Source organism: Pelobates fuscus, chromosome 2 (assembly GCF_036172605.1).
Source record: "Pelobates fuscus isolate aPelFus1 chromosome 2, aPelFus1.pri, whole genome shotgun sequence".
NCBI classification, from domain to species: Eukaryota; Metazoa; Chordata; class Amphibia; order Anura; family Pelobatidae; genus Pelobates; species Pelobates fuscus.
This window is the reverse complement of record NC_086318.1, coordinates 176,872,080-176,897,919: the sequence shown is the minus strand read 5'-3', so window position 1 is coordinate 176,897,919 and position 25,840 is coordinate 176,872,080. Positions and strand designations below refer to the sequence as shown.

General features: G+C 43.4%; 1 protein-coding gene across 1 annotated transcript in view; it reads right to left on the bottom strand.

The window, feature by feature from the left end:
• LOC134586240 (collagen alpha-1(XIX) chain-like) overlaps positions 1–25,840 on the bottom strand; it is a 209,227-nt gene that overhangs the window by 59,314 nt on the left and 124,073 nt on the right. The window contains exons 25-26 of the mRNA XM_063441733.1: positions 21,287–21,322; positions 21,103–21,147 (exon numbers count right to left, since the gene is read on the bottom strand). Of these exons, the coding sequence (XP_063297803.1) occupies positions 21,103–21,147; positions 21,287–21,322 (81 nt within the window). The remainder of the gene's footprint in view (positions 1–21,102; positions 21,148–21,286; positions 21,323–25,840) is intronic.

Below are 25,840 nucleotides of genomic sequence, written 5' to 3'. Positions count from 1 at the left end.
AACGGGAGAGTGATATTCAGATCCACCCCAGATCTCGGGATAGAATCGGATGCAAGCTTACATGGCTGGGTCGCGCATTGCGGTCCCATATCCACTGGAGGCAGATGGTCCACAGACTAATCTTTTCTGCATATAAATTGCCTGGAACTGCTGGCAGCCTCGTTTGCCATTAGCAGTCTCAATGCCAAGAACATCTCATGTTCGATCATCCTCAAACTAGACAACGTTTCCGCCATCCGCTACATCAATCATCTTGGTGGAACCAAATCACGAGTCTTAGCGGTATTGGCCCGAGACTTCTGGCAATATTGTCTACAACACAACATATCCGTGACTCTGGAGCACATCCCAGGTCTAAAGAATTACACGGTGGACTAGAACTCCCATTACCTGAGGGAGATGGGAGATTGGGGACGTCAACCGTCTATACTCAGGTAGATTGCCCACCTCTGGGGACCCCTACACATGGACCTCTTTGCACCCGGACTGAACACTCAACTACCTTAGTTCTTCAGTTGGAATCCAGACCCGGAAGAAATGACAACGGATGCTTTCCTTCAGGATTGGTCCACAAACCGGTCGTATGCCTTCTCTCCATTAAATCTAATTGTTCGGACTCTGGCATTCCTGCGACACTGCATGGGCACAATAGTCCTGATAACTCCATTCTGGAGGTCACAACCTTGATTCCCACACCTGTAGCGGATTGGTACCGGGCTGTCCCACGACATGTATGAGAATAAGTGTATTTGGTCATATGGCTGGTTTAATGTGTATGTACATGTATAGAAAGCATGGTATCCGGGTATAATGACAGTTAAATGTATGTAAAGAATTGTATTCCTCTAGTTGTTCGGTAGAATCATTCAAATAAAACAAGGGAATGAAACTACCGAACAACCAGACCACCCAGGAATGAGTGTGCCTCCAATTACCGTTTGCAACAATGTTGCAAACAGGTAATTGGCAATCAGTGCAGTGTGGTCTTTGTCCTCTGGGTGGCCGCCATTCGGGAAACAAACACGTGGCGGCGGCCATCTTAAACTACCGAACAGCGGTGTTTTGCCGTCGAGTGTCTGGAACTAAAATCGGACACTTGACTAGGCAAACACCGCTGAGACCTCCATACTTCCAGAAATTCGTATGGAAACTACCGAATGACCCGCCGTTCGGTAGAAAGAGCCCCGTAAACAAGGGAATTCATTCAAACCCTCTCCAGGCTCTATAACACAGGCAATTCGCCTGTTTTCATTCCCTTGTTTGTGACCGACCGCAGGGCCAAAATGCATGGAACTGTTTTCGGATACTTTACCCATGCGGTCGGTCAAATCTTTGGAACCCCATATCTCACGAACCATTCATCCGAATGGGCTAATTTTTAAGTATGTTGGTCCCCCAGAATAGAGCTATCTGGGGATGTTGGATTTGTGGATGTACCCCAAGTATTTAGGGTACATCCAAAACTCGGGGAAAACTGTGTACACAATAAGGGGATTATGATGCTAGAGGAGGGGAGGAGATCTGTGGGAGGTTACTACTTAGAGATTGGATAATGTCTTAAGTGATAGAACCTCCTCCCTTGCATGGGAGAGGGCTTTATAAGGAACTGTGGAATAAAGCTTGTCAGACTACTCCTGAAACTGTGTGTCGTCCAGTTATTGGGATTGCGATGGGGATACTGCTGTATTACTTTACCTGCTGGAAACCTTGCCTGTGGACTTAACATCACCTTGTTCCTGAGCCTCACTGGAATCTCTAGTGGAGAATAGCTGTGCAAGATCGGCTCTCCGCTACATTGGTTGGCAGCGCTGGGATCCAAACTCACAGAGGAACAAGCGTAAATGGAGTACGGATGGAGATTGATTTTTCTGCGCTAAAACGCTCCACGCTAAAGGACCTCCTAGAGGCAAGGGGTATACAAGCCAGCAATAAGAAGAAAGCAGTACTTGTTACAGAACTCATGGCAGAGTACAGAATGGAGGGCGATTCAGTTCCGGCACAGAGGGAGCCGGGAGGAACACCACAAGGATCGGAATTCCAGAGGCAGGTTCAGTTCAGGCTATCCTTTTATGGGGAAAACCCCCCAACAGAAATTGTTACCAGGACAATGGCCGAGGTACAAGAATTCATCCTAAGGACACAGGCACCAGAACAAAGCTCTGCAATTAATGTGCCACAGGAAGGTAAGCCTAAAATACCATACCAGGCTTTTAAAACATATGTGGAGGCAGAGGAAGATATAGACGCTTTCCTGCAAGACTTTGAAAGACTGTGTGCACTGCATAAAATTAACGCAGAGGACTGGGTACCTATTTTGGCCGGAAGGTTAACCGGGAGGGCAGCAGAGGCATATCGGACTGTACCTAATGACGAAATAAGGAATTACAGTAAAGTGAAAGAAATTATACTCGCCAGGTATGCTATAACACCCGAGGCATACCGGCGGAGGTTCCGGGATCTAAAGAAAACAGAGAAGGACTCGCACGCAGAGTGGGCATGCCGATTACAGGGGGCAGCGCTCGGGTGGGTGCAAGCTAGCAAGGCACGTTCTATGGAGGATGTAATACAAATGTTGCTGATGGAGCAGTTCTATGAGGGAGTAACCAATGAGGTCCAGGAATGGGTAAGGGACAGAAACCCTACTTCCCTTACCGAGGCGGCTAGGAAAGCGGATGACTACCTGGATGCACGCAGGTCACAAAAACCTGCAGCTCCAAAAGCAACCTTTAAAACATTTGGGGGAAACAACTACACCCCAGCTCCACCGAGACCGCTACCACCACCTCCACCACCCGCTGCACAGCCCCGGTTCCGACAACCCACCGCTGGCCCCTGTCATCACTGCCAGAAGTGGGGACATTATAAAAGGGAATGCCCACAGCTACGGGACCGTTCCACCAGGATTCGTCCAGGCCCACCTCCACCCAGGGCGGCCGCAGCCCACCACTACCAGGACCTAGTCACCACCCCATATGGTTCCGCAGTCCCCATTACTACTGTGGAACAATGGGAGGTACTGCACGAGGCAGATCCGGTCCAGGCCAATGTGGATAATCTACGGCACCATCGACAGACGGTATATCTGAATGGTACAGCAGTCCGGGGATTACGAGATTCGGGAGCCACCATCACTTTGGTACAGAGCCACCTGATTTCAGATCAGGCAAAACTGAACAAAACTGTTGCCGTCCGGGTAGCTGGGGGAGCAGTGTACCGGCTACCTACAGCAAGGGTACATTTACATTGGGGAGCGGGGGCAGGGGAAGTGGAGGTGGGGTTGATGCCACATTTACCGGCGGAGGTTTTATTGGGGAACGATCTGGGGAGGCTCACTTCTGCTTTTGAGCCCCAGTCACCCACCACAGGAGAGGTCAACCCTGTAGTCACCCGACAACAGGCCCGCACCCAGGACCACAACACACTGCCGGAGGTCCAGGTAAGCAACCCTACCCCCCCTCTAGAATGTGTCCCCTGGGCTCCACCTAATGAATTTGTAGCTGAAGTCGCAACAGACCCCACGCTTCAGGTGTATAGGGACAAGGTTGGCACGGGTTCCCCCGGGGCGGAGGGAGAGAAGTTTATCTGGGATAAACAACTTTTATACAGGGAAACAACCAAACAGATTACGGGGTTAGACCCGATAGCGAGGAGACAATTAGTGGTACCACAGCGGTACCGGGCTGAATTACTCCGGATAGCGCATGATATTCCGCTATCCGGACATCTAGGGGTTAGTCGCACCAGGTACAGACTAACCCAGAGTTTCTTCTGGCCAGGGATTAGCCAGGAAGTACGCAGATATTGCACGACTTGCGATACCTGCCAGAGAGTGGGAAAAAGGGGGGATCGCAGGAAGGCTAAACTTCACCCCTTACCCATAATAGAGGAACCTTTTAGCCGAATAGCGGTGGATCTGATAGGCCCCCTCAATAAAGTTAGCCCGTCAGGAAAACGGTATATTTTAACGGTCGTAGATTATGCCACCAGGTATCCAGAGGCAGTGGCTCTGACCAACATCCACGCTGAGACGGTCGCGGATGCCCTCATGCGGATATTCTCCCGGATGGGATTACCCAGGGAGATTATCTCGGATCAGGGTACCCAGTTTACCGCAGAATTCACCCAACACCTCTGGAGGATCTGTGGCATTAAGCCTATTATCAGCGCCCCTTACCACCCCCAGACGAACGGGCTCTGCGAACGATTCAATGGTACCTTGAAGCAGATGCTCCGAACCTTCGCAGAGACCCACAAGGACTGGGAACGATTCCTGCCGCACCTCCTATTTGCATACCGGGAGGTGCCGCAGGAATCCACAGGGTTCTCCCCGTTTGAATTATTGTTTGGAAGGAGGGTCCGAGGCCCATTGGATCTTATTAGAGAGCATTGGGAGGGAGACCGGAGCACAGATGGCACTCCCATCCTACCATATGTGTTGGCCTTTCGGGACCGCCTAGAAGCGTTGACCAAGACGGTACGGGAAAACCTTCAGGAGGCCCAGACCCGCCAGCGTACATGGTATGATCGGGGAGCCAGGGACCGTAGCTTTCAGGTCGGGCAGAAGGTACTAATTTTAAAACCTGTCCGACATGATAAGTTACAGGCCGCCTGGCAGGGCCCATATAAGGTGGTGGAGCAAAGATGCGATACCACCTATATTATCGGCCCCTGCACAGGGACTGGGGGGCGACGCATGCTCCATGTGAACATGCTGAAGCCCTACCACGAGCGTACTGAGGAGGTAACCGCCATCTGTGCCCCTAACACGGAAGAGTTTGACAGCTTACCCCTCCCCGATTTGCTGGGGGATGGGCAGCTGTCCGGAGATTTAGGGGAGGTTACGCTGGGAGATCGGCTGAGCCCACAGGAGCGGATCGAGGTACAGCAACTATTGGAAGAGAAACGCGACACGTTCTCTAATGTACCTGGATACACGCCTCTGGCAACTCACCGGGTCGAGACCCCAGGGCAACTACCCATGCGCCAGATGCCATACCGCATTCCAGAAGCGGTACGGGCAAACATGCGTAAGGAGATCGACGAAATGCTCCAACTGGGGGTGATTGAACCCTCAGACAGTCCTTGGGCATCTCCTGTAGTCCTCGTACCAAAGCGAGACGGTACGACCCGCTTCTGCGTGGACTATAGGAGATTGAACGAGAAGACTGTATCTGACGCCTATCCGATGCCCCGGATAGACGAGTTACTGGACAGAATGGCCAGGGGCCAATACCTCACCACTATTGACTTGTGTAAAGGGTATTGGCAAATCCCCCTGGCCCCAGACGCCATCCCGAAGTCGGCCTTTGTCACCCCATTTGGCTTGTACCAGTTTAAGGTCATGCCATTTGGGATGAAAAACGCCCCAGCCACCTTCCAAAGGATGGTGGATCGACTCCTAGATGGATTCCAGGACTATACATGTGCCTACCTGGACGATATTGCTATTTTTAGCAATACGTGGCAGGAACACTTAGCTCACATCGGAGCTGTACTAGATAGGATAAGGGAAGCAGGTCTGACCTTGAAGCCGGCCAAGTGTAGTATCGGCATGGCTGAGGTACAATACCTGGGACATAGAGTAGGGTGCGGTAAACAAAAACCCGAACCCGCCAAAGTAGAGGCTGTAGCCCAGTGGCCCACCCCTAGGACTAAGACCCAGGTTTTAGCGTTTCTAGGGACAGCAGGGTATTACCGGAAGTTTGTTCCCAATTATAGCGCCCTGGCCAAACCCCTCACTGACCTGACCCGTAAGAACCTTCCCCGCCAAGTAAACTGGACCCCGGAGTGTGAGCAGGCATTCCAACAATTGAAAAATGCACTGATAAATGCCCCTGTCTTGGCAGCTCCCAATCCAACTAAACGTTTTCTTGTTCACACAGACGCTTCTATGTTTGGATTGGGGGCAGTACTGAGTCAAGTCGGGGCCGATGGCGGGGAACATCCAGTGGCTTACATCAGTCGCAAACTGTTACCTCGAGAAGTAAGCTACGCCGCCATCGAAAAGGAATGCCTGGCTGTGGTGTGGGCCCTAAAGAAGCTACAACCCTATTTATATGGACAGCCCTTTTCCTTGCTCACGGATCACAACCCGTTAGTCTGGCTGAACCGGGTGGCTGGAGACAACGCCAGGCTGCTGCGCTGGAGTTTGGCGCTACAGCCTTTTGACTTTAATATCCAGTACCGGCCGGGTAAGCAGAATGGAAATGCTGACGGGTTGTCAAGACAAACTGACTTAGAGAAATGATCCGTGAGCCCCCGGACATCCCCAAGCCGATCCGTGTTGGATCAGACTGTGTATGCCGGCTTGTGGGCAAGGGGGAGCAGTGTAGCGGATTGGTACCGGGCTGTCCCACGACATGTATGAGAATAAGTGTATTTGGTCATATGGCTGGTTTAATGTGTATGTACATGTATAGAAAGCATGGTATCCGGGTATAATGACAGTTAAATGTATGTAAAGAATTGTATTCCTCTAGTTGTTCGGTAGAATCATTCAAATAAAACAAGGGAATGAAACTACCGAACAACCAGACCACCCAGGAATGAGTGTGCCTCCAATTACCGTTTGCAACAATGTTGCAAACAGGTAATTGGCAATCAGTGCAGTGTGGTCTTTGTCCTCTGGGTGGCCGCCATTCGGGAAACAAACACGTGGCGGCGGCCATCTTAAACTACCGAACAGCGGTGTTTTGCCGTCGAGTGTCTGGAACTAAAATCGGACACTTGACTAGGCAAACACCGCTGAGACCTCCATACTTCCAGAAATTCGTATGGAAACTACCGAATGACCCGCCGTTCGGTAGAAAGAGCCCCATAAACAAGGGAATTCATTCAAACCCTCTCCAGGCTCTATAACACAGGCAATTCGCCTGTTTTCATTCCCTTGTTTGTGACCGACCGCAGGGCCAAAATGCATGGAACTGTTTTCGGATACTTTACCCATGCGGTCGGTCAAATCTTTGGAACCCCATATCTCACGAACCATTCATCCGAATGGGCTAATTTTTAAGTATGTTGGTCCCCCAGAATAGAGCTATCTGGGGATGTTGGATTTGTGGATGTACCCCAAGTATTTAGGGTACATCCAAAACTCGGGGAAAACTGTGTACACAATAAGGGGATTATGATGCTAGAGGAGGGGAGGAGATCTGTGGGAGGTTACTACTTAGAGATTGGATAATGTCTTAAGTGATAGAACCTCCTCCCTTGCATGGGAGAGGGCTTTATAAGGAACTGTGGAATAAAGCTTGTCAGACTACTCCTGAAACTGTGTGTCGTCCAGTTATTGGGATTGCGATGGGGATACTGCTGTATTACTTTACCTGCTGGAAACCTTGCCTGTGGACTTAACATCACCTTGTTCCTGAGCCTCACTGGAATCTCTAGTGGAGAATAGCTGTGCAAGATCGGCTCTCCGCTACAACACCTATTGGAGATGGTGATAGACTATCCACGACTACTACCGGACAAACCCTTCCTCCTGACCAATCCGAACAGAGTGTCACGGACTCATAGACCAGGGCATTCAATGTCTCCTAGCATGGCTCATTTCCAGGGACCCTGAGCAATTAAAGATGTTTCACACACAACTCCTCTGTTCCTACCATGCAGCAAGGAAAACTAGGTCCAATTGGTCAGTGGATCCTATCAGCTCCTGTCAAGATGGTGCTGAATTTTTTTCCACACCTTTTCGAATCAGGCAAGGACTTCTGTACCGTCAATCTATACTGGTCTGCAATCTCGGCAGGACATGAAGGTTTAGATGGTCTCCCATTTGATCAAAACCCAATGATTTGCCGCCTACTCAAAGGTATTTGTTTTTCACACTCCCTAAAAGTATCGATCATGTTGGGATGTAAATGTAACTTTCAACCTACTAGACAACTAGCCCAAAATGCTGAGTTATCTCTGAAACAGCTACCTGCCAAATTACTCATGCTATTTTGTCTACCCTAGATTCCCAGGACAGCCTAATCTGTGCCCGATTTTATGTCTGAAGGAATATGAATTACGCACATCTCCGTTGCGCCCATCACAAGGCGGACCATTATTCATCTCATTCAAGAGACCTCACCTATCAGTGTCTACACCTACTCTGGCTCGCTGGGCCAAATGGTTGTTAGCCTCGGCTGGAACTGATACCACAATTTTCTCCTCTCATTCAGTCAGAGGTGCTATGGCTTCCAAGGCGCTGACAATAGGTTGTAGACTAGAAGACACATTGAAGGCTGCAGATTGGTCTACGGAATCCACTTTCCAAAATTACTACTTTAGACCAATTCAACACTTCTCAGAGTAGGTTGTGGCTCAGCTTTAAAATAGCATAATAGGAGCCGTGTATTTAATAAAATTCCCAGATTTTACTATTAACATGACAGAAAGTCATGATTTTATTAATGACACAGAGGTGAGTATTATTCCCACCCACCCTCCCTCGGGTTGGGACATTGTGATGACCTTTTACTGAACGACAACATATATTAAGGTCTGTGATAGTAAGTACACATAGTAGGTTCATGGTATGAAATCTCAGGTAAAGGATATTTGGTTTACTATATCTTATGAGTAACTTTGAATTGTTTGTTGATTATACGTCACATATTGTTACATATATTCACTAAAATCGAATCAGGAATTTCGTTATTATCATTTTTCTCTTCTGTTTTAGCTTGATTGCATCTGCCAACATTCAGAAGCCTTGAGAGGGGTTAAATTGTTATCCCACATGGAAAGAACATACGTCTACTACACAGTTTACAGTTCAGTTCGGTTCTACAGTTTTCGGTTTCTGACGGTCTATGTATCGCTACGGAAAGAGGAAGCGTTGTGGAGTGCTACACCTTATATACTATTTGCCGAGTGCTGATTGGTTGCACTGTTACTATGCAATGTTATGTTTGTTTTTCTCTCTTTTGTATACATCTCTTTGTTCGCTGCTGAGGGAAATGAAAGGAAATAGAAAGCATAATACTGGCCTCTGTGTCATTAATAAAATCATGACTTTATATCATGTTAATAGCAATATCTGGGAATTATCACTGAAGCAATCGCAATGCTTTTATTTTGAATGGAAAGCACTTAAATGGTAAACAAGCCTTTGGTTTGAACCTTTCTGGTGTTTTATGTCCCACATGGAACATTGTGCTCTAGCTCTGGTGATCTATTGCTCGTTCTGTCTTTATGGAACGTTACATTCAGTCAACAACTTTGTTATTACCAAGCTCAGTAAAAATACTATTTCATAGTTTTATATTTTGTCAGATTTTACTTTCAAATAGTTTCCCAAATGCTATCAAACAGCAAAATAACAGTTATGCTTGGTTCTAGATGGACATACTAACTTTAATAAAATCAATATATACAATAATAAAATAATAACAACAATTATGGCAAGTATAACACTGATGCAAAAAAGGGCAAGGGGAAGTTATGTTATGAATCTTGTAGAAATCATGATTTTACCTTTTTAAAATGAGGTAATGCTGCATTGTCAAGAACTAATGCAGACATGCATCAAGAGCTTTTATAGACCTAGTATACTGACACTTTCAATGTTGTATAACAAGAACAAAATTAATGTAACTAAAACAGCATGTTATGTTCTGTTGGCACCAACTACAAGGAATAAATGGTTGAGGTGATATTGGGATGTGAAAATATTTGAAAATGATTATATTGCTCTACAAAACATATTATTTTTGTTTTATTTTCTTTTGATTAAGAAGTTTAAAAGCATGAAACGGATTCATAGATCATGACATGCTCATTCATGAAGTGCTATTTTCAGAAACGTATAATAGGTACAGATTATGATAAATAGGGAATCAAATATTTCAAGTAAGAAACTAGGAAATCAGCTTGGGGTAGAGATTCATTTATCACAGAATCACAGATGTGTATAAAATGAGATTTAGCACATACAAAAATAAATGTTATGTTGTCCTTTGGTAGCTGGCACCAAGACATTAGCGTGTGTGTTTGTCTGTCAGTGAATTTGTATGTGTCTGTCTGTGATTGTCTGTCACATCAGTGAGAGCCTGTGTTTTTCCTTTAGGGTCTATCAATTATATATAATCTGCACAATAGTACCTCTCCCCCTTTTTTCCCACTGTGTGCTACTTATAGATATATCTTTCTTTTAAATATAACAATAAAAACAAGTTTTGAACTACATCATTTTTTATTTTACTTTTTGGTATATATCTGTTGGCAAAGTTCTAACTTCAATTAAATACCTATTACCAAGGGTTATTCCTTTACAAAGCCTGCATTATAGAGTTCACTTTTCTTTCCATATGTCTCTCAGAACGTGTTTGTGTCAGTTAAACAGTATGTGAGACAATGACTGTTAGTGAGTGTGTGTTGTCTGTTAGTCTGCCTATTCACACTGTCATCCCCACACCCTGTCCCCACACTGTCACATTCCAACACACTGCCACCCCACACTGTCACCTTCCTACACACTGCACCTCATACTGTCACCTTTGTACACACTGCCCTGCTATACTGTCACCTTCCTACACACTGTCCCTCCCCTTCCAGCCCACAGGTAAGAGGCAGGGATGGGGGTTAAGCCCAATTTAATTTTACAGCTCAACCCCCAGCACTTATCCAACAGTACATGCACATCTACTACATCCACTACACAGACACTGCATCCACTAGACACACTGCATCCACCACACAAACACTAGTTACACTACACAAACACAGACACTGCATCCACTACACAAAAACACACACACACACACACACACACATACCAGCAATGTATTCAATACACACACTGCATACAATACCAATGACATCCATGGAAGAAGGGGGGAGAAAATACATGAAAGGGAGGGGAACAGAGACATGGAATGGGGGGGGGGGGGGGGGCGGGGGGCAAAAAAGACATGGATTCTTCAATCCATGGGGTAGATGCGAGCTGAATGGACAGTGCTGCTACATCTAAGGTGTGACACATTAACTACATGGCTGAGACTGCAGTTTGCAGAAGGATTAAGGAAGCGTGTGTGTATACACACATATACATACATGTTTTATAACTGCCCCCTACATTTGTCCCTGGCCCACCATGTGCCCCCCTAAAAATGAATCCTAGAGACACCACTGCCAAGATTTTCCAGAAGATCATTGCCCAGAGCATAACACTGCCTCGCTGGCCTGCCTTCTTTTATTATTATTATTATTATTATTGCCATTTACATAGTGCTAACAGATTCCGTAGCGCTTTACAATATTATGAGGGGGTGATGTAACTATAAATAGGACAATTACAAGAAAACTTAGGTTGAAGAGGACCCTGCTCAAACGAGCTTACAGTCTAAAGGAGGTGGGGTATAAAACACATTAGGACAGGAAATATCAAATAAGGTGGGAGTGAAGCAGAGCTGGAGGAGAGAGTAAAGCGCTGCCCTATAGGAGAGAGCAAGAGACAGGTGTGTGAGGTAGAGGTTACTCTGGGAGGTCATAAGCTTTCCTAAAGAGATAGGTTTTAAGGCATTTCTTTAAGGATTAAAGACTAGGGGAGATTCTGATGGAGGTAGGCAGGCTATTCCATAGGAAGGGGGCTGCCCACGAGAAGTCCATCAAGCGTGAGTTGGTCGTACGGGTGCGAGCAGCGGTCAGGAGGTGGTCACGGGCAGAGCGGAGGGAATGAGGAGGGGCATACCTATGGATCTGTGAAGAGATATAAAAGGGGCTAACATTGTTCAGTGCTTTATATGAATGGGTTAGCACTTTGAATTGACTCCTATAGGATACAGGAAGCCAATGTAAGGGCTGGCAGAGGGCTGCATTCATTACAGACTATAGCGGGGCAATACCGCTTTTGGGAAGACCAATCAAGAGAGGGTTACAATAATCCATGCGGGAAATTACTAGAGCATGGACAAGCTCCTTGGTAGCATCTTGCGTAAGAAAGGGGCAGATTCGGGCTATGTTTTTAAGTTGGAATCTACAGGATTTGGCAACAAACTGGATGTGAGTCACTAAGGTGAGGCCAGAGTCAAGTATGACGCCAAGACAGCATGCTTGCAAGGATGGACGTATGTGGATAAGTCCATCCTTGAAGGGAGAGTAAGAGAGGGGAATCAGCATTAAGAGGAGGAAAGACAAGGAGTTCAGTTTTAGAGAGATTGAGTTTAAGAAAGCGGGAGGACATCCAGTCAGAGATGGAAGAAAGGAAAGCAGTGACACATTGCAGGACGGCAGGGGAGAGGTCTGGGGAGGAGAGATAGGTTTGGATGTCATCAGCGTTCAGGTGGTAGTGGAATCCAAAAGAGGCAATAAGTTTGCCAAGAGAGGCAGTATAAAGAGAAAATAGAAGGGGACCAAAGACAGAGCTTTGGGGAACTCCAACCGAGACAGGACGAGGGTAGGGGGTATGCTTGGAAAAGGAGACAGTTAATGAGCGTTTGGAGAGATAAGAGGAAAACCATGAGAGGACAGAGTCACAGAGACCGAGCGATTAAAGAGTTTGAAGGAGCATGATCAACGGTGTCAAAGGCAGCAGAGAGGTCAAGAAGAATTAATATGGAGTAGTGGCCTTAGCTGCAATTAGGTCATTAGTAACTTAGATAAGAGCAGTCTCAGTAGAGTGGAGAGGGCGAAAAGAGAGAGTTGGAATTGAGGAAGTGAAACACACGGGTAAATACAAGTTTTTCCAGAAGATTTGAGGAAAAAGGGGATGTGGGATGATAGTTAGAAGGGGAGGATGGGTCAAGAGATGTTTTTTTCAGGATAGGTACTACAGTGGCATGTTTAAGGTCAGCAGGGACAGTGCCAGAAGAGAGAGAGCAGTTGAAGATGTATGTTAGGAAAGGCACAAGACAAAGGGAGAGAGATCTGATGAGGTGAAATGGGACAGGATCGAGCGGGCAAGTGGTGGGGCGAGAGGAAAGGAGAAGCACAGCCACCTCTTTTTCAGTAGCTGGGGAGAAAGTCTGAAGGGTAGGAAAGGCATGATCTACTTGTGGTTGAGAAAGAGAATGGCAAGGAGGGGAGAATTCTTTCTTTAGCTGTTCAGTCTTGTCAGTAAAGTAGCATGCAAAGCTATCAGCTGTAAGGTTAGTTTGGGGGGTGGCCACAGCAGGGCGGAGAAGAAAGTTAAAGGTGTTAAAGAGACGTCTGGGATTGCGGCAGCATGAACTAATGAGAAAGAAAGTATGACTGTTTGGCGAGGGTAAGGGCTGCGCTATATGAACGCAATATGAATCTATAACAGAGAAAGTCTGCCTGGGTGCGGGACTTCCTCCTGGAGCGTTCAGCACAATGGGAGCAACTCTGCAGATAGCATGTTGATTTAGTATGCCAAGGTTGGGGGCGTGTCCTCCTCGAGGTGCATGTTTGGAGTGGGGCTGCAGTGTTCAAGCTGCTCAAGATGAGGGTAGTGTTATATGTGGAGATGGCCAATAAGGGACAGGAGATGGAAGGGATGGATAGCAGTTGTGAATCAATTTCAGCTGACAGCTGCTGGAGGTCAATAGAATTAAGGTTCCTCCTGAGTTAGGGAGGTTAGGCTGAGGTTGTTGGGTGGGGGGTAATCGAGAACAAGCGATAAGAGATGGTGATCAGAGAGAGGAAATGGAGTGTTGCAGATATTAGATACTGTACATGCATAAGAGAAAATAAGGTCGAGGGTATGGCCAGCTACATGGGTGGGAGACTTAGCCCACTGCAATAGCCCAAGGGAGGAAGTAATTGAAAGTAGTTTAGAGGCAGCTGAAGTCAAAGGTGGGTTAATGGGAATATTGAAGTCTCCAAGAATTAAGGGATGTAATGTTCGACGAGAGGAAGTAGGGCAACCAGGCAGCAAAGTGGTCAAGGAAGAGGAGAGGGGAACTAGGGGGACGATAGATAACAGCCCTTTTTGCACAACATGCTGCCAAAGAGCTTGTTCATTCTCTTGTAATCTCTTGCACGGATTACCTTAATTCTCTCCTAATTGGTGTCTCCAAAAGCCGTACTATGCTGCTACAATATGCAATGAATGCTGCCACCAGGAGGATCTTTCTCTTCTGTGTCTCCTCCCATACCTCAACCCTCAATCCTTACATTAGCTTTCTTTAACCTATAGGTGTCAACGCAAAATACTAACCCTTACCTATAAAGCTATAAAACAACTTTATACAGAGGATTACCAGTGCCCTATTCTTTAATTATAAGTACTGGAATGTCCATGCCAGAAAATGACCTGAAAATGTAGAAGTGTTGAAGCCAAGTTTCATGATGATAGTCCTAATGTAACATAAATTTAGTTGACATGAGTTGTGTATTGTACCTAAATAGTGGTGGCGTATTTCCTGGGCTACTTGTTTTTGGTGTCAGTTTAGGTCTTATGTTTATAATGGGCATCATACTTTGGTGGGATAAAAGGAGAATTCTACTGGAGGGCCTGCTTGACTGGTATAATGTCTTAATATGTGTTCCATAGATCCCCGTTATAGTAAGATTATTTAAGTCCATCACTTCCGGGAATCTTGTGCAATTGAGGAGGGGTTAACAGATGATTACTGCAAATGTAAAATTATTTAGGTCTCCTCTTGGCCTTGATGGTGAACCCAATAAAAATAGCAATTCTTCATGATAATTCCTCTCCGAGTTGCAAAGCCTATGGCATACTATGATTAAAAAAGACACATAAGTAAAGGTACCTGAAATAAAAGTACCTGACATGAAAACAACCCCAATTGTTAGAAAAGAACTGGCACACTAACTATTGCCAGGTGGCTAAAACCCACTGTCCATGGGAAGGTTAAACCCCACTAGGGGCCAAGAACTTTGAGAGGCTCTATAACTATAATTTGGGCCATGGGTCTAATGCCACCAAATGGTATGGCAGAATGCTGGCCTCTTGGTGACTGTAAACAACTTAAAATGATTGGCTTTGATATGAACCTAGCAAGAGCATAAGGCAAGGGATTTACTTTGATTTAGGCTGAGGGCAGGTGACCTCTGTGTAGAGGATGCGAGTTGGCCTTGCGGGACTGTTGCATAAATTAGGACTATATTATTCGACAGCTCCTATTACCTAACGCCAGTTCGACTCTTATGGGATGTAATGTAGGCAACAAGTAAGTCAGGGAACCCAAGTAACCATATAGTAAGGGGTGTAATGTGTGACACATATGGATATAAAGGTAGGTTGTAGCGTATGTATGCCTATGGCTGAGTGAAATAGCAAATGTTGAATAGAGTCTGTATTTTAAAAATGTCTGCTCAAATTTATTGGATAAGAGAGAGGTAAGTGTAGAGGATCTAAATGATAAGAATACCTGTAACGTGCATGACTGACTAACGAATAACTAAACAACATGTAAAGGTTTACAATGATTGCAGTGCAAGTATTACAGAATTAGCCTTATTGTTATACCAATGCAATCCAATTTGTGGGAATTTGACTATGATAAGCAAAAGAATATTGCCTATAACTAATAAATTATGATAGTCATGAATTTTCATGTAAACAGGATTATAAGTATCTTAACTTAATTTACCGTATGATGTTAAGAACCAGGTTAGGCTAATGCTAATTATTCTGCTGTGACGGCAGTATAAAGGGCAGATTTGTCTAACGTGTGTGAATTGAAGTGGAACTGAAGCTTACTAGTAAGACTAGAAGTGTATGTATATACAAATTATCAGATACTCGTGGGCCGAACATAGGCCGAGACAAATTGAGACAAGAAACAAATAACTGCCCCACTGTCTGTCCCCATAAGTTACAACCATATGTATGTAGTCCAAATGTGGTTTGAATTAGGCTTATGACAGACATGTGATATGCCAAATGAGGCTATACATAAAGCACACAATTAAATATGCTGTATGGCCAAATGATAGCCATATGTGCCTTATTATATTTTATATGGCCAAATGGGGTCTGAATGCATCCTAAATATATCAACAGTGAGGCCAACTTAATAGCCGAATGCAATGATTCCCATTTTAACAAATATACAGCTAAATCAGGGCTGAATAAGAACTCTACATAACATACTCTATGGCTGAATGAGGGCAGAAATTATCTCTGCACACTTGCTATATAGCCCAAAAAGGGCCAAATATGCCCGTAGAATATGCACAAATATCAACATACTATGTGACCAAATGAGGGCCAAATATACCCAATAAGAAATATATGGCTGGATATGGGCTGAATATGCACAATACCTAACATGCTATATGTTGAATGAGGGCTGAATATGTACAGTACCAAACTATATGGCCGAAAGAGGGCCCAATATGCACAATACCAAACTATACGGCTGGAAGAGGGTCGGACATGCACAATATCAGACTATATGGCCGATTATGCAATACTCTAAATATATCAAATATACTCCAAAATTATCCAAACATAGTATTTGTTCGCATGAGGCCCGAAAATGTAAGATACAAAACATGTTATATGACCGGAATAATGCTGCATATGAACTATATGTACATGATATATTGCCAAATGAGGGGTAAATATGCAGAAACCAACATACTATATGGCTGAAAAACACCCAATATGTAGCATTCAAACATACTATATGGCCGAAATTGGACAATTCCACCTACTACATGACCAAATGTGTCCGAGTATATCATACAAACAAAACTATATGTCCGAGTAATGCCATTTAATAAGAATCATGATTTATTATGCAAATTAGTAGTATAATGTGGAAGAGCATGGACAGAATTTGCGGAACTGAACAATGAACTAAACCAACCGTAAGCCTAATTAAGAGTTAACTCGTAGTTATGGGAACGTGATGTAGATTGGCCAAATGAGGGCAGGTTGTAACGTTCAAATCTTGGAGTAATGCTGAATGTGAGCCTAGTGTACAGAAAATTAGATGCTGTGTGGCTGAATGATGCCAAATACTGATTTGTCACTGAAATAGAGTCCTGAAAATATGTATAGTAAGCCTACTGGTAGTATGCTGATGCATTGTAATTGACATAACTGTACAACTGTGAGTAGGTAGTCCAACTAAGTGCCTTATTACTTTAATTATGTCAATATAGCCTACTGAGAGACAAACATAAATTACCAAGTAAATATACATTGTGACCTTTCTCTTGGTAAAATTACTATAGGTGTGTATGTTGTATGATCTCTTGTATGAACAAAACTATAAATTGGACCAATGGTCTATACTGAGATTACGGCTGCATATATGAGACCTAATGAAGGCCTTCTATATACAGTTGTAATAATAGATTGTAAAATGGCCAATGAGGGCCGACCGTAAAAATACAAATAAATATGCTGTGTGGCTTACACGTTTAGCCAAATGTAATGGCCTACAGACAAGGGCTGAATAATAATACATGTGCGAATTATGTGCGGGTGTGGGTTGAATAGGTAATTATAAGGAAAACTATGTGGCCAAAAGGTCAAAAAGGTTAGTATTGCATATTTCACTACATGACCGTATATGGATGAATATGCACTAAACTTTACTAATAAACTTTACTAAACTTTTTATAGAGTATCCATATATTCTGGCTGTCTTGATGGATGGACAAATGAATAAAATATGGATGCAATTACAACAGAACTACTAATGTAACAAGGCCGAATGAGGACCGAAAATAAAATACATGGGCCAGCTGAACATGCCAAATGGCTAAAATGGCCAAATGTAGCTTTGTACATCAACTGGTCAAACAAGGGATGAAAGGCCTATACCTACAATAGAGAAATGGCAAAATGTGGCTACATTTACGAACAAAGGCCGAATAAAGCTGCAACATGCAATGCTCAACATTTAGCCTAACAAGGGGCGAATAGCCTAAACATAAGTTAATAGTGCATGTGGCTTTGACCGAATTTGGCCACGTAAATATATTTTATCTAACCCTATCTTTGAAAAGTATAGAGATGAAGATCACCAGGTTAGATCATGTCATCATTGCTCGGGGCTAGCCAAGTGAGTGGTCAGAGCTCGAACTGTGTTCAGTTTCCCCAAAGTTTCTAATGGCAGTCCTGCAGATAATTATAAAGTTATAATAATAATAAACTGTGTAGCTTATACATTTTGCCTAAACTAGTGTTCAAGTATGTTTACGAGTACAGAGGCTATAACTGCCTAACCTAACATTCAGAAGAATAAATGGTTGAGTTTGAATTGAGTCAGGAACCTTGCCAATAATTATACCTGTAACACTGAGATACTGACATTTCAATTCAAGCAATGAGCTCTGAAATCAGTTGCACTTATCCAAAACCTGGTTTAAGCTGAAGTACATTCTGTGCTTAGAAAATATTTTGTCAAAATTAATACATTATTATTAGTTCAACATATAACCTAAGAAAATAATATATATAATAATATAGACCATGGCAAGATAATTTCTATTTTTTTTGGAGACGTCCAGTACTGTAGGGGTGGCTTCACATGGGAATGTAGGGAGGGGGGGGGGGGAGGGGAAGAGGACAACTACAAGCAAATAGCCCAATTTGAGACCCGAGGAGCCTTGGTGTAGACATGAAACATGTCTAGTTTCTTTTTTTGGTGTTCTGTTGGAGACCCAACTCCTGTGAGATGATGTTTGAATTGATTTTTTCAAGCTTATTTTCCTCATGTATGTGTTGGTGTTTTTGTTACCTTTCTCATATATACATACATATTTATTTATAAAAAAATAAGACTTTTTAGTAGAGTTCCCACAAAGAGTGCGGTATATGCAGTGTTTACCTGGCTTTACAATCTGGGCCAAGATAGTGAACTCTGCTCCTTTTCTTAAATGTATAATGGATTTATACTAATAATGCAAGAACTAGTATTCAATAATGAAAAAATTACAGATAGAACCATCCTTTCTATTCCAGTGGCTCATGGGATAATTTCCCACTGCCTTCTTTGCCAGCCTGACCCTATTCAAAACACAGGTCCACTACAGAGTTTGCTGCTGACATCAGGTTGAACAGAATTATATAAAAACTTATATGAAAAATCAGGGTTTAGAGAAAAGACTTGTTTTCTAACTGAGTAAGACTGACATAGTATCATCAAAATAAAAGAGAGCAGTTTTGATAAAGGCCAACCACCTTTCAATATTTTGGCAAGTCTGACAAAATTATCATACTCCACCTTATTTTGTTATTTTTCAATTAAAAACCAATCTATGCAAACTTTTAAACACACAGTGTGCACATGTTAAATTATTTGTACAATGTTAATTTTGTTTATTGTAAAATGATGACGGGACACAGTATTTTCATAATGATTAAACAGGGTGAGAATATAATAGCCATGTTTGAAAGAATTTATCTTTAAGGTTCTTAACCTACAAGGAGACCACCTGTAGCTCTTTTACTGGTGTACAGAAAAGCTACTTTGATATTTTGTGATGAGGTAAGGTGTATTTAGCATGGAGACTACTGTGTACAAAGGCTAACAGAACCATCGCCACCAGGGATATACAAACACTGCTAATTACACATGCATCAGTGTGCTCAATGTCATGAATTAATGAGTCATGAATTGGAGCCCTGGGAGTCGCTAAGCTTACTAATTTGGAGCATCCATCTCTACCAGCATCATTGTCAATAAAAATAAAAGGCATACGACAACTCAAACAACACTTTGCAAAAAACCCAAGAGAATAGACTGGAAAAATGTAAATAAAATATAGTAATAAAGAAGGCTCTAAATTACATTTCATGGTTTTTATTGGATTGCATTTTTCAGTAACTGAGCAAGAAATGGAATTCTGTAAAGGTCAAATCCTACAGTCCCGAACCTCTAACTAGGTGACATAGGGCTGAATTTGATATGAGGCAGAACCTAACTTGGTATATGAAAGCATTTTTATTAGAAATCCCTGTTAAGAGGAGAGTTGAGTGAATTATTCAAATCACCCATAGCAAATGTAGACTAATGAACAAATTCTACAGAACCGTATCCGCAGGAAAGTACTTATACTTTAAAAAACCTTCCCAAACACCTGTTAAACCATTTACATAATTTCTAGATCTTAGTACAATACTGCATTTGTGTTTTTGCTTTAAATGTTTGTCTTGAGAAATTGACAAAACCCTGTTCTTACTTTTAAATATTTCCACTTTTAACTAAGACCAAGTACCTATATCATCTAAAAATTATATCAAGTGTTTTTTTTCTTATTTATTGATGTCTAAAACTTTTTCTACGCAGATTTTCCTACAAGTAGATATGGCATCTGGAAACCGGAAAAACATTTAAAAGTAAATGTGAGATGTAGTAAGATGTACACTGGCTATATATAAATAAGTAAAATGTAATTAAAGGTTTATGTGTCCCACTTAAAATACATGCTTTACAAAGCAGAAACATCCTCTGTCAATATGTGTATACTTGGTCCAAATAATCTATTCTTTGTATACTTGTAACACTCACAATTGTACCCTTAATTGTAATGTCTGTATTCCTACTATTCTCTTTGTCCTGTTGTGCATTGTACTGTATTATTGTAATGTCTGTGTATCTATTTTAGTCAATGCATGCATTGTAATGTCTTCCCACTTATTACACTTATTTTACCTGCTGTGTTCTATATGTGTTCGCTCTTTATACCTATTGTACCAATCATATTGTAATGTCCATTTACATATTGCACACATTTTTCTTCTGGTTTTCTACTGTCTAATTACTTATTTAAGTTCGCTACATATTTTTGTCACAACACCTCTGCCAATTTAGAGTCTAATGACCAAAGCTGTTTACACATATTGTTCCTTCTCTGGAAGTACAAGCTCTAATGTTCATGTCTGTATACATTTTGCACTTATTACTAAAATTACTTCTATGTCCTATCTATACTGTATTGTCAGTGGTACAGTACTATGTGCACCTGTTGGTGCTTTAGAAATATAAATAGGTATGTTTAATAAAAGGTTTGCTATCACACATTTATGAAACATGCTAAACAATTAATTGACTTGAACTATAAAATACGATGCATTGGGCTAATATGTCTAAATATTAGTATACGTTTGTGTGACATCCAAACACTGTAGAATACAAATAAAATGATAGACTTTTTTTGGTTTATGCTGGCTATATTTTTATATCAACTGTATTTTTACATCAAAAAAAGAAAAAGGAAACATACGCGCTCTCCTTTTGGACCTCTGTCACCCGGCCGACCAGGGGCTCCCTGCAAAAAAAACAAAAACAGCAGCAAGTGTAATTTATTACAGAAATTTTAGAAACTTCAAAAATCGAACATTGCAAACAGAAATGTTATTGTTTGTTCACTGAAGTTATTACAAGCAATGAAATTAAACATGACTCACCAGTGAACCCGGTAATCCATCATTTCCGTTTCTTCCCTAGAAATGATATATGGGATTTTAGTACTTGAATCTCATAGCATAGTGGCATATAAGTTTTAGATCATCAGTTCTCCTTCCTCATCAAGGTTTGAGAAAGCGCACACTGTGTACCCAGTAAGGGTGATTATAGGAGCTTATCTATCAAAGTCTAGAAGCTCCAAAGCTGATACAAACACTGCTCAGAGAACAACCCAAGGTGTACCAGGCATCAAACATCATTTTCGAGATACTGCTTTTCATTTAATGTTAATTCTCTCTCCTTGACACTCTTTATCCAGCGGCAACATATATTCATAGCATAGCACGAACCTGGGGTATATTCACTAAACCCCAGATGTCACTTTAGCTTAGTTGGAGAATTTTTTCCAGTGCAGCTATTTTAACATATATCATAACATGAGGTTTTTAAATCACTAGTTTACTATTTATATCATGGCGAAGTCAGGTTTCATTTTGGAGTTTAACATAGTGTAGTAAATTCAAATTAAGATAAAAGGAAATAAATAGACAACACAGAAACAAAAACAACAAAAACACGTAACCCCTTTACTATGAATACTGCATAAAACAGTTTATTTCGTGTTATGGTAAGTAAAATTTACTTTTTTTTTCAGTATGCATAGAGAGGACAGTAAAAATATTGTTGGTTCTCCTAAAAATGTTAACAATTATTTAGAGAATAATAATGTTACAGATATAAAAACTGTATTTTATATAAAGCTTTTGAATATGTAACATTGACATTGACTACTGTGATGAGATAAACTCCGTGTGATAAGTTTACCGACAAATTGTGTTATTCTCTCAAATGTTATAATCCTCCAAGCAATTACCTAAAAATAATATTGCTGCTTTCTGCATAGTGTCACGTTTTCCATAATGCCACCATAAATAGTACTGTATATTGTCCCTGTGTGTCGCCCCATCTTGTTCTACATTGCCTCTCCTCTTCTCTCTCACTCCCCTTCCATGACAACTTCGCATTCTGTTCTTGCACTCTATATGTATTAGACTTGTGCATGGCATGATTGTTTGATTCACTCGAACAATTTTCCCCAAAAGTGAAGATCTTAAACGGAATGTCTAACACTTATTGATGTGATGGTTTGGTTCAGCCAAATATCGCTCATGGTAAAATATTTGGGAAAGCATTCAGACAAACCAAAAAGGGCACTAAAATGGGCAAATCAATATATTTCAAAATATGCATATAATATAAATATTATGTATATATGTTGCAGTACATATTACTTCACACATGAAGTTGAGAAAAGTAACCACTAGAGGCAAAAAGAGGGAGGGGATTAAAAAAAATACAAAAAACGCAGTTCTAGTAAAGAAAGCAGGAAGGCAGGGGCAGTAGGTAGGGCTCTAATACAGTAAAGTGCTGGTAGAAGCTAACCACTTCTGTGTGCTGACAACATCTGTAAATTTTGCACAGAAGTTGTAGCCTAGAACAGAGTTCCGGGCTGCCTAAGCCACATGTGCCATGGCTGAACGCAAGTCCAAATATCTATGGATTTGCAGCATTTCAGCAGAAATGCTGTAGATACTTACTGCTATCACCATGACCATTTCTAAAAGTAGAAGTGGTCATGATGATTGGACTAACTATTTAAGGCACATTCTATGTGATGAAAAGAAATGATAGACAATATTTCCATTAAACTCAGCTATCTTGGCTTTCATTATGCAGTTCAGTTCAATTCATCAATGCTCGGGGAATAAACACAAACTATAAAATTTATAATTTGTTGTTGGTACCCTACCAAAGCCGGAATCAATATTGCTGGAAGAAATATCAACAACCTCAGATACGTGGATGATACTACTCTGATGGCTGAAAGTGAGGAAGAACTAATGGACCTATTGATAAGGGTAAAGGAAGAGAGTGCAAAAGCTGGTTTGTTGCTCAACGTTAAAATGACTAAGATCATGGCAAACAGCAATCTCAGTTCCTGGCAAATAGATGGGAAAGAAGTGGAGGCAGTGACAGATTTTATTTTCCTGGGATCCAAGATCTCTTCAGATGGTGACTGCAGTCATGAAATTAAAAGACGTTTGCTTCTGGGGAGGAAAGCTATGGCAAGCTTGGACAAGCTGGTAAAAACTAAAGATATTACATTATTAACAAAGGTCCGCACAGTTAGAACTATGATATTCCCAGTAGTAACATACAGATGTGAGAGCTGGACTATAAAGAAGGCTGGGAATCGTAAAATTGATGCCTTTGAACTGTGGTGTTGGCGAAAACTGCTTGGATTCCCTTGGATTGCAAGAATATCAAGACAAACTGTTCACTAGAAGCTATGATCATGAGGCTGAAGCTCAAATAATTTGGACATATAATGAGAAGGCAGGATTCTCTAGAGAAGACTCTGATGCTGGGAAAGATTAAAGGCACACGAAGAAGGGGACACAGAGGCGGAGATGGATAGATGAGGTCACAAAGTTGTTGGAGCTCAGAAGGGCAGTGGCTGAAAGATGTACCTGGTGCTATGGTCTATATGGTCACAGAGAGTCAGACACGACTAAACACACACACATCTTACCACTGTATTCAACTATCACTGCCTGCATTTTATCTGTAAACATGCACTTGTTGAAAAAAATACCTTAAAAAAAAAAAAAAAACAACTATAAAGTTAATGCATGTAAAGCTACTTAAGGAGATTTAGTGTAGATGTACTACTGCACCAAACATTTTAATTGCAAGATACAAATAGGTCCCATTTTTTTTAGGGAATGATGTATGAAATCTATGAAATAACAATTATGTCACGTGGAACTCGTTTGGCATCTGTTTGTTTCATCTGACATCAGGGCCGGCGCCACCTGTAAGGCGACCTAGGCAGCCGCCTAGGGCGCAACTTACCAGGGGGCGCCGGATCCGTCCCCGCTGCGCCTCCTCATGCTGCGCCGCCTGAGCGCTTTAGCAAGCCCCAGGCGGCGCAGCACTGCTGCATGGAGGGCGGCCGGGTTTATGACCGGCAGGAGGGAAGCGCAGAGCGCTCCCTCCTGCCGGTCTCTCCATGTAGAGTGGCCGGGCGGCGCGGAACGCGGGACAGGAACCTTTGTTTCCTGTACCCGCCGCCGGCGGAATGACAGGAAATGCTCACTCAGTGAGCATTTCCTGTCATTCCGCCGGCGGCCGGGTACAGGAAACAAAGGTTCCTGTCCCGCGTTCCGCGCCGCCCGGCCACGCTACATGGGCAGGAGGGGAGGGTAAGGACCACTAAGGGGGAGGAGGGGGGTTTAAGGACCACTAAGGGGGAGGGGGGGGGGTTAAGGACCACTAAGGGGGTAGGAGGGGGTTTAAGGACCACTAAGGGAGGGAGGGAGGGGGGGGGGATTAAGGACCACTAAGGGAGAGGAGGGGGTATTAAGGACCACTAAGGGAGGAGGGGGGGTATCGGGACCACTAAGGGAAGGGGGGGGTATAAGGACCACTAAGGGAGGGGGGGGGGTATAAGGACCACTAAGGGAGGGGGGGTATAAGGACCACTAAGGGAGGGGGGGTATAAGGACCACTAAGTGAGGGGGGGTATAAGGACCACTAAGGAAGGAGGGGTATAAGGACCACTAAGGGAGGGGGGGGGTATAAGGACCACTAAGGGAGGGGGGGTATAAGGACCACTAAGGGAGGGGGGGTATAAGGACCACCAGGGATGGGGGGGGGTATAAGGACCACCAGGGATGGGGGGGGTATAAGGACCACTAGGGGAGGGGGGTATAAGGACCACTAGGGGAGGGATGGGGGGGTATAAGGACCACTAGGGGAGGGATGGGGGGTATAAGGACCACTAGGGGAGGGATGGGGGGGGTATAAGGACCACTAGGGGAGGGATGGAGGGGTATAAGGACCACTATGGGAGGTTGGGGGGGATAAGGACCACTATGGGAGGTTGGGGGGGATAAGGACCACTATGGGAGGTTGGGGGGGGATAAGGACCACTAGGGGAGGGGGGGATAAGGACCACTAGGGGAGGGGGGACAAGGACCACTAGGGGAGGGGGGATAAGGACCACTAGGGGAGGGGGGATAAGGACCACTAGGGGAGGGGGGATAAGGACCACTAGGGGAGGGAGGGGGGATAAGGACCACTATGGGAGGTTGGGGGGGATAAGGACCACTATGGGAGGTTGGGGGGGATAAGGACCACTAGGGGAGGGGGGATAAGGACCACTAAGGGGGGTAAGGAGGGAGGACTACTAAGGAGAGGGGAGGAGGGTGATTACCACTAAGGGGGTGGGGGGAGTAGGGGAAGGTCTACTAAGGGGTTTGGGAGAGGGAGGACCACTAAGGGGTTTGGGAGAGGGAGGACCACTAAAGGGGGAGGGGGAAGTGAGAAGACCACCAAGGGGGACTGCAGAGGGACAGGGGGCCAAGGGAGAGCACTAAGTGACAGAAGGGGAGAACACGGAGGGACAGAAGGGAAGGGGAAATCAATAATTGAGGGGAGAGCACTATGAATTTTTTTTAAAAAAAAGAAAGCTGTTCCCATCTCAGTCCCTA